The 15,982-nt window shown below is 47.2% G+C and overlaps 1 protein-coding gene across 1 annotated transcript in view; it reads left to right on the top strand.

Moving 5' to 3' along the window:
* Nucleotides 1–297: 297 nt before the first annotated feature.
* The window catches only part of col16a1 (collagen, type XVI, alpha 1), a gene marked incomplete at its 3' end in the record, with an annotated part of 42,739 nt that continues 27,054 nt past the window's right edge, over nt 298–15,982 (top strand). The window contains exons 1-5 of the mRNA XM_047017161.1: nt 298–641; nt 7,477–7,630; nt 12,064–12,132; nt 12,263–12,380; nt 15,226–15,349. Of these exons, the coding sequence (XP_046873117.1) occupies nt 7,543–7,630; nt 12,064–12,132; nt 12,263–12,380; nt 15,226–15,349 (399 nt within the window). The remainder of the gene's footprint in view (nt 642–7,476; nt 7,631–12,063; nt 12,133–12,262; nt 12,381–15,225; nt 15,350–15,982) is intronic.

A 15,982-nucleotide genomic window follows, 5' to 3' on the forward strand; every position in this document is an offset into this window, starting at 1 on the left:
CGGTGATAAAGAGTGAACGTCGTTAACCAAGCCGTCAATCAACGGATAAACGCAAAAGCCTGGATAGAGTGCATTTACATTTATGTATTTACAATTGGTGTTTTTTACTTCGGCGTTAAATACGCCTAAGAATAGTAGAATCAAAATGCAGCCCATTGAACCGCACAGTATTAGGTTGCGATTATTCGTGTGACCAAAAACTGACCCCAGGAAAGAAGTTAAACCCTCTCTCCTGGAATCCAACGACGATGAATCAAACAAGCTTGAGGAAGAGACCGAGGGAAGGAGGGGGGAAGGGGGGTATGGACGACTAGAGACGCCCGAGGCTCATTTTCCAGTGCCGTGCTGGACCAGGTGATGTCACTACACGTTTAGCTGGAGGAACTCCCAGAAAGAGAGAGTGAGGGAGAAAAAGGAGGAAAACTTTTCCGAACAACTGCGAGGGGAGGGGAGAGAAGTTGGACATGAAAAGATTGGCAGTAACTTTTTCTTTCCCCCCGTAAGAAGCCTCAAGAAACAATACTCAAGGAGCAATACTGTGGATTACAACTACGCAGTAAGGACATCAAATAATTGCACACCTCTGCTCGGATACTCCATTTGGATTAATGTGGTCGTAATTTAGTGGATCTATCAATAAGGTATGCAGGACTATTGATTACATTCGAGTTGAAGGATAACATTAAGCCCAACCCATATTTTATGCTTTATGAAGGGTGAAGTGCTTCTTTCTCAATGAATAATGCCTTATTGATTGATGTAGTTACCTTTGCAACCCGTGCAACGGCATAGCTGGAGGGCGGCCTGTGCCCTTGTCAGTGTCTATCTCTGCGTCTGTTACTTTCGCTTGTTCTGTCTTCATTTTCTCCGCAGCCTATGTTAAGATCTCGGGTACTGCGCAAAATACCCCAAACTTCTAACCGGTCATCTCTACTCGATTATTACAGAAGTTAGCCTACAAAATGCACCCTGTACCATCTTAAAAACGGTGGTAATTTTGCATAATAATACTTTACTGAAGAGAGGAGGGTTGAGTAGTTGTCGAGAGTTCAGTTTCCCTGGTCACAGCTGGTAAACTCGTTTGGCGTAGTTTCAAACGTCTACAGCCATCGCACAGACCCAAGAGAGATGGGGGGGGGGGGGGGGGGGGGGAGAACATCCGGAAACTAGCGGTTTTCTTCAGTGTAATGTGATACGGTAAGTCCGCCATGAGCTTTGTGGAAACTGTTATTGTTGTCCTCGATCTACAGGCCTTCAAGGTGTTTCTGGGCCGTGTTGGTTGCTTTGCAGTGGTCCGTTATTGACTTCAAACAGGAGGTAGCGGTCTCCCTGAGGCAGATGCACAGTGAAACACATTTTATATGCACCAGTTACTTAGCCCCACTCAGTGTATTCCGTATGCTATTTTAACATATTTGTCAGTGTGGCCTAACCCTTTAGGCAGTGTAAATTGGAATATTATTTAGCTTCACTTGTTGGCATGGCAATTGGTTGACACCTCCTGAGCCAAATCCTGCCAGGTCGGAGCTGTGAGGATAGATACAGAATGTCAAATACATCAAACCAATAAACGGAATAACCTTGCCTGCTAGCGAAGATGTAGGCTATTGCCAATTCAACGTTCCAGTCTTTTTAATGTAGTGCGATGATGTGCAGTATTCTTATTCATGAGCATGGCCCAGTCCACAAGTCCAAACGTGTCCTTGTTTGCGTGTTAGTTTTTTACAAGACGTAGGCCTTCTTTAAACCCTCTCCAATGAGGGAAGTTGGCCTCAATTGAGGTCAGCTGATATCTAAAGTAACTATTGTAGCCCTCAAGGCAATGTTGAGTTCATCTTTGTTCCATGTTCCAGGTTGGAACAGGTCTGCAATGCACACAATTAGTAAATGCAGGGCCTTGCTGGGATCCACGTACAAAAGCCCACACGCACGTTTTACAAGGTCTCTGCACGTGCACACGCGTGTGTGCGCCCCCAGACACACACACATCTTCACTTCATGTTTTTGCTCACGCTTCCACTGTGAAGTTTCAACGTCAGGGTCACAACCCTTTCAGAATGATTTTCCTTGTTGATTCCCAGCCTTGCTCCCAAATCCACTCTTCGTCTGAGAACTAAAGAAAGCCCTGATTGAGCTGCCAGTCGGCAGAGAGGGACTAGCTGCGTGAGTGACAGAAGTTACCCAGTCTGAAAAGCAGCTCTAGCTTCCAACTCTGATAGCGCTCAGCCATGGAACACAAGCGTTTAACCGTCACATTCGGTTGTCACTGTAACACAAAGCCGTGGATAACCAGGGTGTCAGCATGGCTTTGGGCTTTGGTGTGTGGATAATCCACTGCTGTCAGTGTCCTTTAACTAACTCCAACACAACTTAATCAAAGGGCCCCTTGTGTCATTTAAATTATATTAATTGGAGGCCCGTCGTGCCCCACGACAACAACGCAGGCGCTAGTTGGGCCGCGGTCTCACTACCTGTCTCAAATCAGGCAGAAGCAGACGAACACAGAGTGTCTGGTGACCATGATGGGCAGCATCAGACAGGAGGGGGACGTGATGGATGGAGTGTGATAATGATGAGGATAAGGATGATGACGAAGGGAACGATGCAGGCCGCTCTGTACCTGGTGAAGGTGAGCGATCCAATCATGAGAAAGAGGGGTATTGAGATTATGAGGGTGATAGATGCGCCGATGATCATTAAGATGGAAATTTGAGCAAGTGAAGGTGATGGATGATGTTAGCAATGTTGTAAAGTATTAATGAATCCCCATACGATCACTATAGGGCCCATCTCTCTCTCTCTCTCTTTCTCTCTCTCTCTCTCTCTCTCTCTCTCTCTCACTCATTCCCTCCCCCCTCCTCTGGGCATGTGTTGGGTTGACATACATAGCACCCCCCCCCCCCCCCCCCCCCCCCCTCACACACCCCCTCCCCCCAGTCCCCTGCAGTGCCTCCCCAGACAGTGACCCTAGTGCCTCATCTAAACCACAAACCCGGGAACCGGGCCAACCAGAACCAGCACTTCAGCTCTGCTATCTGCTGCTGCAAGCTGGGAGGCCATTTCCGCAGCGCGCATGAACGAGCGTAGACAAGATGGAAAAACCGAGAACGAGAGTGAGGGAGATGGAGAGACGGATGGTATAATCACACAGTCGCACAAACATTACCTTTTCACATTATCTCTCTCTCAAACACCCACATTCACAATTTAACATTTTTGGGGAAACGCCAAATGATATAATGGACTGTAATTTGGCCCGTAGCTCTGCCTGTGTTTCTGAGCCTTGCGTGGATCCTGCTGTTTCCGCTGATGACCTCTGACCTCCAGCTCTTATGACTGTAATCACACAGCCTCGAGCCCGCCACACCGGCTGCTGCGACTGTCTGTTGCACGTCTGTTTGTCTGTTGACTATTAATAAAGCTTAGGATCTCTGAAAACACATTTTTGGCTCACATGACTTACTACATGGAATGGTACAGTTATTCCTCTTCTCTTGTGGTAAGCCTCCTGGGTGATGGAGGGGTGATAGGAACCCTGACATGTACTTTAGTAGAGGACAGGTAACGTGTGTCCCAGTGCATTGTGAGTAAGTCTCTCTGGATAGCCCTGAGAGCCTGGAGGGAATATCTCCACCTGTAAACATACCAGAGGAATGTAGTCAAATGACCTGGTGTGTCAATGTCTGTCAGAATGGGTCTGTGTGTGTAGGTTTTTTGGCCACGTGTAACCACCTGGATGTTGAATGCAACATACTCTCTTAGTACTTCAATACTTTCCAGATGTGTTTGTGTGTCAGTTGCTCTGTATTTACGTGTAATTACCTGTTTGTGCTTGTGTCCTTTGTACTTTCGTGTGTGTTTGTGAATGCTTTTGTGTTTAGCTTTTAGACATGTTTTCACATACAGTATGTGGGTGTGTGTGTGTGTTTTTGTGCATGTGTGCCTGTGTGTATGCATGCCTGTGACTGTGTGTGTGTGTGTGTGTGTGTGTGTGTGTGTGTGTGACGGGATGATCAGCAACATGGAGCAGCAGTCCTGGAGATGAGGACACTGGCTGATCCATGGACTGTTGCCATAGCAGCCTTTCAACCCCATAATTAACACAGCTACTGTGCCTGGGACCAGATTCTAATCCCAGCAGTTAGCTGTGAATATGTTCTGCTTGAGTCCTTATCAGGAAGGGGGGTAGTAGCTGCTTTAATGAGAGTGTGGTGTGACTGTTTGCCTATATAGATAAGTGTTTCCCACACATAGACTAATTTGTGGCGGTGCGCCACAGAATCAACACCGCCCGCCACACATTGCGTTTCGTGAATCTTTTTTTTTATCGCTATTTAGGTTAAAACACGCAGCGTATTCGTTCAGCTGCATTTCCTTTCCCCTGCCTCCGTCTCTCTGTCATATGGAAGCAAATCGTGACCAAAATTCAAATGAAAATGCATTTCCAGAAATGCATTTTCATTTTAAGAATGTGGCTGCATTATTTGACTCATAAATCAAATTAGTATTCAATCATCCTATTTGCATTTTCATTTTCTTCCTTAAGACTGCTCATTCTTTCCCTTAATTAAAATGAAAACGAAAAAGACATTTGAAATTTAATTTTCAAAATATGCCCCAGCAAATAGATACCAAAATTCAATTTGAAATGTAAAATTTGAAAATGAAAATGCATTTCCAGAAATGCATTTTCATTTTAAGAACGTGGCTGCAAAATCGTGACCACAATTCAAATTCAAATGCATTTCCAGAAATGCATTTTCATTTTCAAGAACGTGGCTGCAAAATCGTGACCACAATTCAAATTCAAATGCATTTTCAGAAATGCATTTTCATTTTAAGAACGTGGCTGCAAAATCGTGACCACAATTCAAATTCAAATGTATTTCCAGAAATGCATTTTCATTTTAAGAATGTGGCTGCATTATTTGACTCATAAATCAAATTAGTACTGATTAGTACTGAGCGGACATTGCATTTTCATTTTCATGTTCTGCCCGCAAAGAACTGCCCATAATTCGAAAACGAAAATGCATTCTGAGCGGCGCAGTAGAGTGACGTCAGTAGCCGCTCTTCTTCAGCTCCCTGCTGACCGAGCTACCCATCTTGTTCGGTAGGGGGCGGTGTGCACATACGCATTGCATTACATGACAAATGTGCCGGGAAATTGATTGAATTGCCGGGTCTTTAGAGGACGCATCACAGATCATGGCGCTCCCTCAAATTGTGCAGACACTGATAGAATTAGCTGAGCTGGTAGAAACTAATAATATATCTGAGTCTGATGCCCGTGACCGAGTAGAACAAGTCACAGAGAGCTTGGCTGCATACTCTGCCGTCACAGACGTACACATTAATGAGGTTGCCATAGTAAACCTCTCTTCAGTCCTGGAACAGCTGGATGCTGTGGAGCCTCAAATGGGACGGGGACGACCAACCATCCACATCCCGTTCGAGTCCATCGAAAACTATTTATTAAATGGTCTACTTTTTCCTGTGAAAGCAAGCTGTTTCACCTTTGGCCTGGTTCTGACAAAATCTGAATTTCCGCAATCTGAATTTGAATTTCCGCAATCTGAATTTCAAGAATCTGAATTCCTGCAATCTGAATTTTAGAATGTTTTATTTTTGGATCAAAATAATTCAGTTGTATTAAATTTGGCATACAAATAATTCAGATATTATATATTCAACAGCAATATATTTCAGTTTTATGAAATTCGAGACACAAATATTTCTGATCTTTCATATTCAAATTCAGATACTTTTGTCAGCTTTCTAGCTCCGTAAATCCGTTGCTTTGCATCCTCCGACGGATGGTCTGGTGGCCGACAACAGCTCCGCTATGTCCTTTATTTTTAAACCATTTAATAAATAGTTTTCGATGGACTCGAACGGGATGTGGATGGTTGGTCGTCCCCGTCCCATTTGAGGCTCCACAGCATCCAGCTGTTCCAGGACTGAAGAGAGGTTTACTATGGCAACCTCATTAATGTGTACGTCTGTGACGGCAGAGTATGCAGCCAAGCTCTCTGTGACTTGTTCTACTCGGTCACGGGCATCAGACTCAGATATATTATTAGTTTCTACCAGCTCAGCTAATTCTATCAGTGTCTGCACAATTTGAGGGAGCGCCATGATCTGTGATGCGTCCTCTAAAGACCCGGCAATTCAATCAATTTCCCGGCACATTTGTCATGTAATGCAATGCGTATGTGCACACCGCCCCCTACCGAACAAGATGGGTAGCTCGGTCAGCAGGGAGCTGAAGAAGAGCGGCTACTGACGTCACTCTACTGCGCCGCTCAGAATGCATTTTCGTTTTCGAATTATGGGCAGTTCTTTGCGGGCAGAACATGAAAATGAAAATGCAATGTCCGCTCAGTACTAATCAGTACTAATTTGATTTATGAGTCAAATAATGCAGCCACATTCTTAAAATGAAAATGCATTTCTGGAAATACATTTGAATTTGAATTGTGGTCACGATTTTGCAGCCACGTTCTTAAAATGAAAATGCATTTCTGAAAATGCATTTGAATTTGAATTGTGGTCACGATTTTGCAGCCACGTTCTTGAAAATGAAAATGCATTTCTGGAAATGCATTTGAATTTGAATTGTGGTCACGATTTTGCAGTCACGTTCTTAAAATGAAAATGCATTTCTGGAAATGCATTTTCATTTTCAAATTTTACATTTCAAATTGAATTTTGGTATCTATTTGCTGGGGCATATTTTGAAAATTAAATTTCAAATGTCTTTTTCGTTTTCATTTTAATTAAGGGAAAGAATGAGCAGTCTTAAAGAAGAAAATGAAAATGCAAATAGGATGATTGAATACTAATTTGATTTATGAGTCAAATAATGCAGCCACATTCTTAAAATGAAAATGCATTTCTGGAAATGCATTTTCATTTGAATTTTGGTCACGATTTGCTTCCATACTGTCACTCATGCGTCTTTCTCACATATGCACACAGTCACAACGTCAGCACACGTTAGCAACAATGCATACATACGCCGTTCTAGTAAGACCGACAGCTATATCAGCGAGCTTTCAGCATTAGTGCCGTAGCTAAAAGTCGAGGAAAGTTGAGGCTACTTTTCGCTAAGTACCTTACTCGAAGATTCTCCTTCGTTTTATTGGTGAGAAGTCTCAGGAGCTAGCTACTTACCCGGCGTCCTGGAGCCAACCAGTTAAATAGTCGCGCTAGCGTGGCTACATACATAATGCAGAAATGATATGTGATGTTGTTGTTAATTTTGTGAAGGTGTGAATCATTTAGGATTAATATTTAATGTAACAAATTATTAACAAATTAACTGTGTAACGAATTATTAGCGAAGGAATTATTACGACTCCCCCCCACAACTAGATTTCTAATCTGTGGGAAACACTGAGATACATTGGTCAGTTATGATGTTCAAATACTGTATGCTCTCTCTCCTCTCTCTCTCTCCTTCCCTCTCCCCAGGTAGCAGCAGAGGGTGTGTGTGTGTGTGTGTGTGTGCGTGCGTGTGTGTGTGCAGAGGTCTGAACCATGAGAGCTCCCGGCTACTTCCTGGTTCTCGTCTCTCTTGGCCTGGGATCATGTGACACGCCAACATCATCATCATTGTCATCGCAAGGTGAGACACCTGACTTCTGCCTCTGTGCCTTTCTCTGTTGAAGAAGGCCCGACTATCCATACTGTTACACTCTCTTCAGTTGTGGGAAGATTCCAGGCTGTCATGGGCTGCAGTTTTTCATGTAGGGTTCAGATGTGGTTGTGGGAGAGACTATGGTCTACACTGGTTGTAATTGCTGCCTTGACTTGATAGAGATTGTCACCATTGCTGTTGGTTGCTCTGTGGTCTTGCTGAGGTTGAGAGGCGTGTGTGTGTGTGTGTGTGAGAGTGAGCGAACCATGTGAGGTCATGTTTCTCACTCTAGTCCATCCATCACTCTCAGTTTACAAGGGCTTTGTGTGTGTGTCTGCATGAAGTTAACTGCAGGAGCAGAGAGAGTGTGTGTGCTGTATCGTGTTATTCCATCTCACTCTTTATGGGCTGTCAAACTCTCATCAAACTCCTCCCACTGTCTGAGATCAAGTCCATAGTATTCCTGCAGAGGCACAGTAACCTCCAGAGCTGCTGGAGAGAGGGGGAGGCAGGCTCCCAGGAGGCCCAGAGACAGTGCTTCATTTGGGGCTGAGCCAGCTCGCTGTTCCCCGGAGACGTTGCTGGTGGGTGGAAGAAAGTGCTTTTATTCAAGTGGAGCTAAAGCACTTTGTCACGGTATACATTGTTAGGGTATGCTGCCCCCCCCCCCCCCCCCCTTCATCTCTTTCTACACACACACACACTTACACACCTAACACACACGTCTGCCTTTCCCAACCAAAAATCGGGTGCCAGCCTGCCAGGCTGCTGAATGGGTGTAAACTCAAAATCTTTCTTTTCTCTTGTCCTTTCAGAAGACATCTGAAAGAGCCATATTACTGGTGTAGGCCTAGGCCCAGTTAAGTCATTTACATGACGTAGCATGTCGATTACCAAGTGTCACTCAAGCGTGCACACACAGCCCCTACATGTCTACCTCCATACCTGCCAGGTGTGACACTCTAGAATTACATTTAGATCAGTCCATGGATTACGGGCACGCACACAAGTGCACTCAAACAAAGACAAGCGATCACGAACGTCTGTCGACAGTGGGGAATGAGTGACCTCATCCGTAAGTGTCTTTCCACTCTTCACTGCTCTGCAATTTAATATTTGGAAAATAACCAGGAATGTTCTGTCTGTCCTCTTTCTGCCTTCCCTCTCCCCCTCCCCCTGTTCTCCCCTCTCTCTCTCCTTCCCTCTCCCCCTCCCCCCTGTTCTCCCCTCTCTCTCTCCTTCACTCTTTCTCTCCCCCTCCCCCTGTTCTCCCCTCTCTCTCTCCTTCACTCTTTCTCTCACCCTCTCCTTCACTCTCCCTCTGCCTATGTTCTCCCCCCTCTCTCTGTCCTTCACTTTCATTCGGTTTCTCTGAGTTGTCGTCTCACAGCTACAGTGATTCATATCCTTTCCTCTCTTGCATCATTAACTACATTTCCCAGCATGCCCATCTCACCCACAGTGCAGTGTGTGTCTCATAAGTGGCTCCAGAAGTGCTACTGGCAGAATCGAACATCCCTCTGATGTTATGGTCTGTGTGTGTGTGATCAGCAGCCTGGTCTAATTATCATGGAATGCCACTGCATAAAGAACATTCAATCCTCACCAAGACACACACACACACACACAGACAGACGCACAAACACACACCTCCCCCTGCCAGCACCCTAATGAAAGCCTGCTGCCAAGTAAGACTCAGATGCAACAACAACAACCGAACCAGAAAGGGGAACAGGAAAACCCTCTGTGATACAAGAGTATCAGTCAGACAGCTGAACCTGTCCACACAGGCTCAAGACGAGCGGGTCCAGTAATAGACACATCAGACACATGGCAGGGGCGCAGTGGAGAGAAGCTTGGTGGGCATGGGGGGGGGGGGGCAGTTGAGAGGGGGTTTTGATCTCTGTCGCCCCAAATAAAGCCTATGGAGCACTGCCCCCCCCCAACACACACACACGCACACTCTTCATCCGGGGTGAAGGGCTAAGATCAAGGGTTGCGTGTCCTCCGGGGACAGGCCTTAGTCATCGTCCCTCCTTCTCTCTCCTCCCCTCCGTTTTCTCCCCTCGTTTATCTTTTCATCCCTCTGTCAGATGCCTGCCCCCCCCCCCCCCCAGCCTCATCTTTTCACCTCTGACAAGACTTCATCTTATCACTGCCTCTGTAAGTGTCTGACAAAAGGTTGAGGAGGTGTGAGAGAGGAATGAGTGGAAGATGGAGGGCTGGGACGCGGTTTGAGGGCGTGTTCGGAGAAGAAACGCAGGGAAGAAGCTGCCTGCATCTTCTGACTTCAAAAAGGCCGAGTTGAGAGCGCTGAGAAGATGAATGCTGTTGCCTGCATGCGCGTGCGTTTGTGCAGGCGTTTGTGTCTGGGAACTTTGGAAATGTTGAAAGGCAGCTTGTTTCTTTGTACACTGTTGCTGAGTGTGCAGATGAGATTTAGGGGAGACTACTCAGGTGTGTGTGTGTGTGTGTGTGTGTGTGTGTGTGTGGTTGTAGGTGTGTGTGTGGGGGGGGGGGGGGGGGGGGATTTTCCCAGAAGAAACAGTAGACATGAGATCATAGCGTTCTTTCGGAATTCTTATCTGAACTTCACCATGACACTTTCCACCTGAGACACACAGCTTTCTGTGTAACTTGATAGTTTCCTACACAAGAAATCTGGCTCCTATTTAGAACCTTTGAGATTTGTGTTGTTTTATGACCTCAAATGCTTTAGGACATAAGAGTGACCACAGATGTCATTGTCTGCTTTTCCATATATACCGTGAGACAGAGATGGTAGGCAGGTAGACAGAAAGCTAGCCAGCCAGCTAGGCAGCCAGCCAGCCAAAAAGGCAGTTTGGCAGTCAGATTTAACAACTGTTATTTGTTCCTACATTACAATTTTAACAGGGTTTACAAACAAATGGACCCAATCTGTTGATAAGATAATTCACGCCAACCCAATGACTGATCAATAATTGCAACATCCTAACACAATTGTGAACCCCCCCCAATTAAGTCTTTACTTCTCTCTGCCCTGATAGAATGACACTTCTACTGCCTCATTCTTTTGGAAACAATCAACCCCTCCTCCCCCCCCCCCCCCCCCCCACACACACACTTCCTCTCAAACACACAGCACCAACCCACACAGAGATTCTTCAGACTGCACTTCATTTGGTGTGTGACTCAGCACTCCACACTCTCTAATTGGAGCCATTCATTAGTTTGGAAGTCACTCCCCTCTTCCTCCAACTTGAAATTGGTTTCGATTTAACAAACTGGCCCTTGGAGAGAGTGTGTGTGTGTGTGTGTGTGTGCTTACATGCGTGTGTGCCAGGACAGCTGCTCACACATACAGTATCGACTCTGGAAGTTCAGAACATCTTGCTCAGTGAGGACGCTATAGATCAAGACAGCAGTGGAGCTGATGAGCAACAGCTTCCCACCCCAACCCTCACCCCATCACCCTAAACCCCTCCCACCCTAACCCTCACCCCCTCACCCTAACCCCCTCCCACCCTAACCCTCACCCCCTCACCCTAACCCCCTCCCACCCTAACCCTCACCCCCTCACCCTAACCTTGAGTTATCCTGGGTTAGGGGGAGGCCTGAGTCATCCTGGGTTAGGGGGAGGCCTGAGTCATCCTGGGTTAGGGGGAGGCCTGAGTCATCCTGGGTTAGGGGGAGGCCTGAATCATCCTGGGTTAGGGGGAGGCCTGAATCATCCTGGGTTAGGGGGAGGCCTGAGTCATCCTTGATTATGGGGAGGCCTGAGTCATCCTGGATTAGGGGAGGCCTGAGTCATCCTGGGTTAGGGGGAGGCCTGAATCATCCTGGGTTAGGGGAGGCCTGAATCATCCTGGGTTAGGGGAGGCCTGAGTCATGGGGTGAAGCTGGTCTCTGCTGCAGCCCTGTCCTGGTCTCCACAGGTTCCCTGCCAGCCGGAGCCTCCTGACAGGCATCTTCCCCCGTAACCTCCTGTGACAGGATGTGAACACATCCATCAAGCGCTGGGCCGGCTAGTCTGACAGGACAGGGCTAGCTGAGCTGTCAGAACAGAACATGTCTGAACCCTGCAGGAACCTGGCTCTCTATCACTCACACACACACACACACACACACACACACATAAAGACTACTCTCACAAACACACATCAACGCTCACACACACACAATAACACTCACACACACATCCACACACGTACACACATACTAGCACACACACAAACATCACGTCTGTCCATCATTGTCCATCATTCACACACACAGTAGATGTGCTAGAAAAAACATGTCTGCCTGATATTAGAAATCTGATGCGTTCATTTTGGAGCCTCAATAACAGAGTTTGTGTCTTTTCCTTTTTGTCAGTTTCTTATCCTCTCTCTCCGTCTCTCATTCTGCCCCTCCCTCCCTCTCATCATCCCTCTATCCAGATGTGCCGTGCCCTCCGCTACAGGTGGAAGACTGGAAGTTTCCTCAGACAGCCAGGCACAACATCACAGGTACACACACACACACAAAGGTACACACACACACTCACACACACACTTCCTGTACACAGGTATGTTGACACTGACGCCGATCTCGGTGTCGCTTGTTGCCGTGGTAACCGTGTCATGTGATCAACCCTAGGGTTCAACCTGGTGCGACGCTTCTCCCTGCTGAAGAGTGCTGACATCAAGAAGATCCGCAACCCCAGAGGTCCAGTCATCCTCCGGCTGGGCAAGACCGCACTTGTCCGCCCCACCGAGTAAGAGCCCTCATCTTCTCTCTCTCTCTCTCTCTCTCTCTCTCTCTCTCTCTCTCTCTCTCTCTCGGTCTCTCTCTTTCTCTCATTGTCTCTGGCTGTATCTCTCTTTCTATCACTGTCTCTCTATGTCTCTGTCTCTGTCTCTCACTCTCTCACTGTCTCTCTCTATGTCTCTGTCTCTGTCTCTCACTCTCTCACTGTCTCTCTCTATGTCTCTGTCTCTCTCTGTCTCTTCTCTCACCGTCTCTGTCTGGCCTTAAAACTCTAGTTGATTAGTTGAGTCAGGACAGTGCACTTCTCAGCCCTGTGTCTCAGAGAGAGAAGGTTGCCAGCCAGTCCGGCCTACGCTTTGATTGTTCTAGCAGAAACACCACAACTATAACAACTGCTGGTTTCCAAGAGTGACCGCATGAACAAATTGCCCACATATTTCACATCATGAGTTAGGCTTTTATAGTCTAAGAACGCGTGGAAGTCATTCATTTCGCCTTTTATGCTTTGTATGTCGTTTAGATGAACTGATAGACGTGTTATGTAACTATTTTCTCTTAATTGAGGGTCAGAATTGGGACCTTCGATTGGTCTCTTGTACTGAGGTCATAGTTAAACAGAATCTGGGAACTCTCTGTTTTCCTGTCTGTGGAATTTCCCCTTGTTCTTGATAAAGTAGTTCAGTAGTTGCCAGTTGGGCCTGAATAGAGTGTTTTATGACTCCTGTCTTGTTCTGACTGGTGTGCCGGCTGGAGAGAATCATATATCTTCCCGCAAAAACAGACCTTTGTGGAGACATTCTGTGCCCGAGGTGACGCATATTGTTTGTCACTGAGGTAGTGTGACTCGGTGTTATTGAGTCAAAGTCATCGGAGATATATGAAGACTTTGCTTCTCAGGAACCTAGTATCTTGGAAGGCTTTGGGAGTAGGTCTGCCAGATGTTTGGCATGCTTCCAGCTGGAGAAGACAGCCAGGAGAATGTGGTCTCCATTTTCTGTTGCTCCCTTTTCAGGTTTTCAGTTTTCCTGTGTGTTTCTCCATCCTGTGTGTTTCTCCATAGTCTGATAGTATGAGGTGGAAGGAGGGTTTTACCCTCAGGGGATTTCTGTCTGTCTTTCTGTCTGTCTGTCTGTCTGTCTGTTGTCTGACTGACTGTCTGTCTGTCTGTCTGCTTCCCTGATTGTCTGGTAGACCGTCGCTCATCTGTGCTGCATGTCAAACGCTTGATCAGCCCTTCCCTCTTCTCTCTCGCTGTCCCACGGCGGAGGAGCCGAAAGAAAGGGGGACATCTGCTCCCTTTCTTCTTTTCTTCTTCTTCTCTCCCTCGCCGCAAACCATTCCTCCTCTGAGACGAAAATATACGGAGGGATAAGTATCTGTCCTTCAGAAGCCGGCATATGTTCCTCTGATTGGCTCTGTCTCTCTCTCACCCCTCCTCTTTCTCTCTCTCTCTCTCTCTCTCTCTCTCTCTCTCTCTCTCTCTCTCTCTCTCTCTCTCTCTCTCTCTCTCTCTCTCTCTCTCTCTCTGTCTCTCTCTCTGTCTCTCTCTCTCTCCTTCTCCTCTCTCTGGGTGAAGGATTGATGTGTCTATTGGTTGAGGTGTGGGGGGGACGTAGAGGGGGAATAAGTGGGCGAAGGGAATAGGGAATTATCAGTTCAACTGGGGGTGATGGGCGACTCCGTCAGAGATGTTCCCTCAAGGGTCGACGCAATAAGTGCTCCGTCAATCACAACACACTGGCTCCCTCCACAGCTGGAGTCAGGAGAAGTCGGTGTGGCCTAATTGGAACGTAATGTTTGTTTTGTATCTCACTCTAATTGACATCATTTATCCTACCCAGTCTGGAAGTGTGACAAGCAGATGATGCCGCAAATCTTTTCGCTAACGAGCTAGCCAAGGCTATAGCTGGGTGTGAAATCTGGAGATTACAGAAATGGTGGCTTTCAATGGTAGAGTAGAAAGCCAGACGGTATTTGGCGTCAAAATCGCTTTTTGCAAACGGCCGTAACAACAACATCACAATACAGAATGTGGGCAAGGTTTACCATAGTTTTGCCCCGGGGTGCTTTTCCCTTCTCAAACCTCTATCTTCCGATCTCTCTCTCTTTCTCTCTCTCTCTTCCTATCTCTCTCTCTTTCTCTCTCTCTCTTCCTATCTCTCTCTCTTTCTTTCTCTGTCTTTGTCTCTTTGTCTAATGAGAGCAGCAGTAGTGTGTGTCTTCTGAGGATGGGAGGGCTGAATCTGTCTGCCTCGACACATTGATGTATCATCCAACTTCTGTTTGTTTGTGTGTCTGTGTAGGAGCACGTGTGCGTGCGGGCCAAAAGCTTAGGAATCGCAGCTGTTGAAGTGTTTATCTCTCAAAGTGCCCCTGTTCCTAGTCCACTCCTATCTACGGCTCCAAACCCATGTCTGTGGTCACTGTCTTGTACCTCTGTTCATATTCGGACTCTCATCCTCCTATCGTGGGCTCACTTTCTCTGGATCCAACTTCTAGTTTTTTAGTTCCAACCCTCCATGGTCTTTGTTTTGAAGCTAGGCAGTGAAGAGAAATCGCCTCCTCCCTCTGTTATAAATCACTGTCACCCCTCTTTTGTGGGAGTGGGAAACCAGCTGCCAACACTGACTAGTGTGTGTGTTGTGTGTGTGTGTGTGTGCCCTTGACCCGAGACGAGCCAGCCAGATATTTGTCTGTGGAGGCACAGAGATGAGGAATGAGATGAGGTTGGATCTACTGCATCGCCCATAAAAATACATGTCAGAGGTTATTCTCAGCCTAAAACTCTGGTCACACACGTACACAAACACACACACACACACACTCACTGTGGGTTTAACTGTGTCCCTCAGTCAGGTGTTCCCCCACGGTCTACCTGAGGAGTTCACTGTGGTCTTCACACTGGCTCTGAAGAAGAAAACTTTGAGGGACAACATCTACCTGTTCCAGATATCTGATGAACAAGGATACCCCCAGGTACTCTCCGTCTCCCTCCACCATCCATCTCCTCCTCCTCCCCTTCCGCCTCTCCCTCCTGCTCTCCTCCTGCTCTCCCTCCACCATCCATCTCCTCCTCCTCCCCTTCCGCCTCTCCCTCCTGCTCTCCTCCTGCTCTCCCTCCACCATCCATCTCCTCCTCCTCCCCTTCCGCCTCTCCCTCCTGCTCTCCCTCCACCATCCATCTCCTCCTCCTCTCCTCCTCCTCTCCTTCCTGCTCTCCCTCCACCATCCATCTCCCCCACCTCTCCTCCTCCGCCCCCCCCCCTCTCTCGCCCACCCACACACACACATCCTCTCTCTCTCCGTTTCTCTCCTACCCATCTCTTTTTTTCCCCGCACCCTCCTCTCGCCCGCCCTCCCTCCAGTCTCTGTCCCTCTTTCCTTGTCATCCCCTCCTCGTTCTCCTTCATTGTTATTCCTGTGTACTTTGTGATGGAGCGTTAGGATTCCTCGCGGTGCTGTAACCACTGCAGGCCTGCAGGCAGATTTAGATGTTTACAGTCCGTGTGATAAACGGAGGGCAGACTCTCATTAGAAATGATTCATTTGGCCGTGCGCGCGCTGCCTTATGGAGGCCAGGGGCATCCTCACTACTCTACTTTTCATCGC

Source organism: Hypomesus transpacificus, unplaced genomic scaffold, assembly GCF_021917145.1.
Source record: "Hypomesus transpacificus isolate Combined female unplaced genomic scaffold, fHypTra1 scaffold_483, whole genome shotgun sequence".
NCBI lineage: Eukaryota > Metazoa > Chordata > Actinopteri > Osmeriformes > Osmeridae > Hypomesus > Hypomesus transpacificus.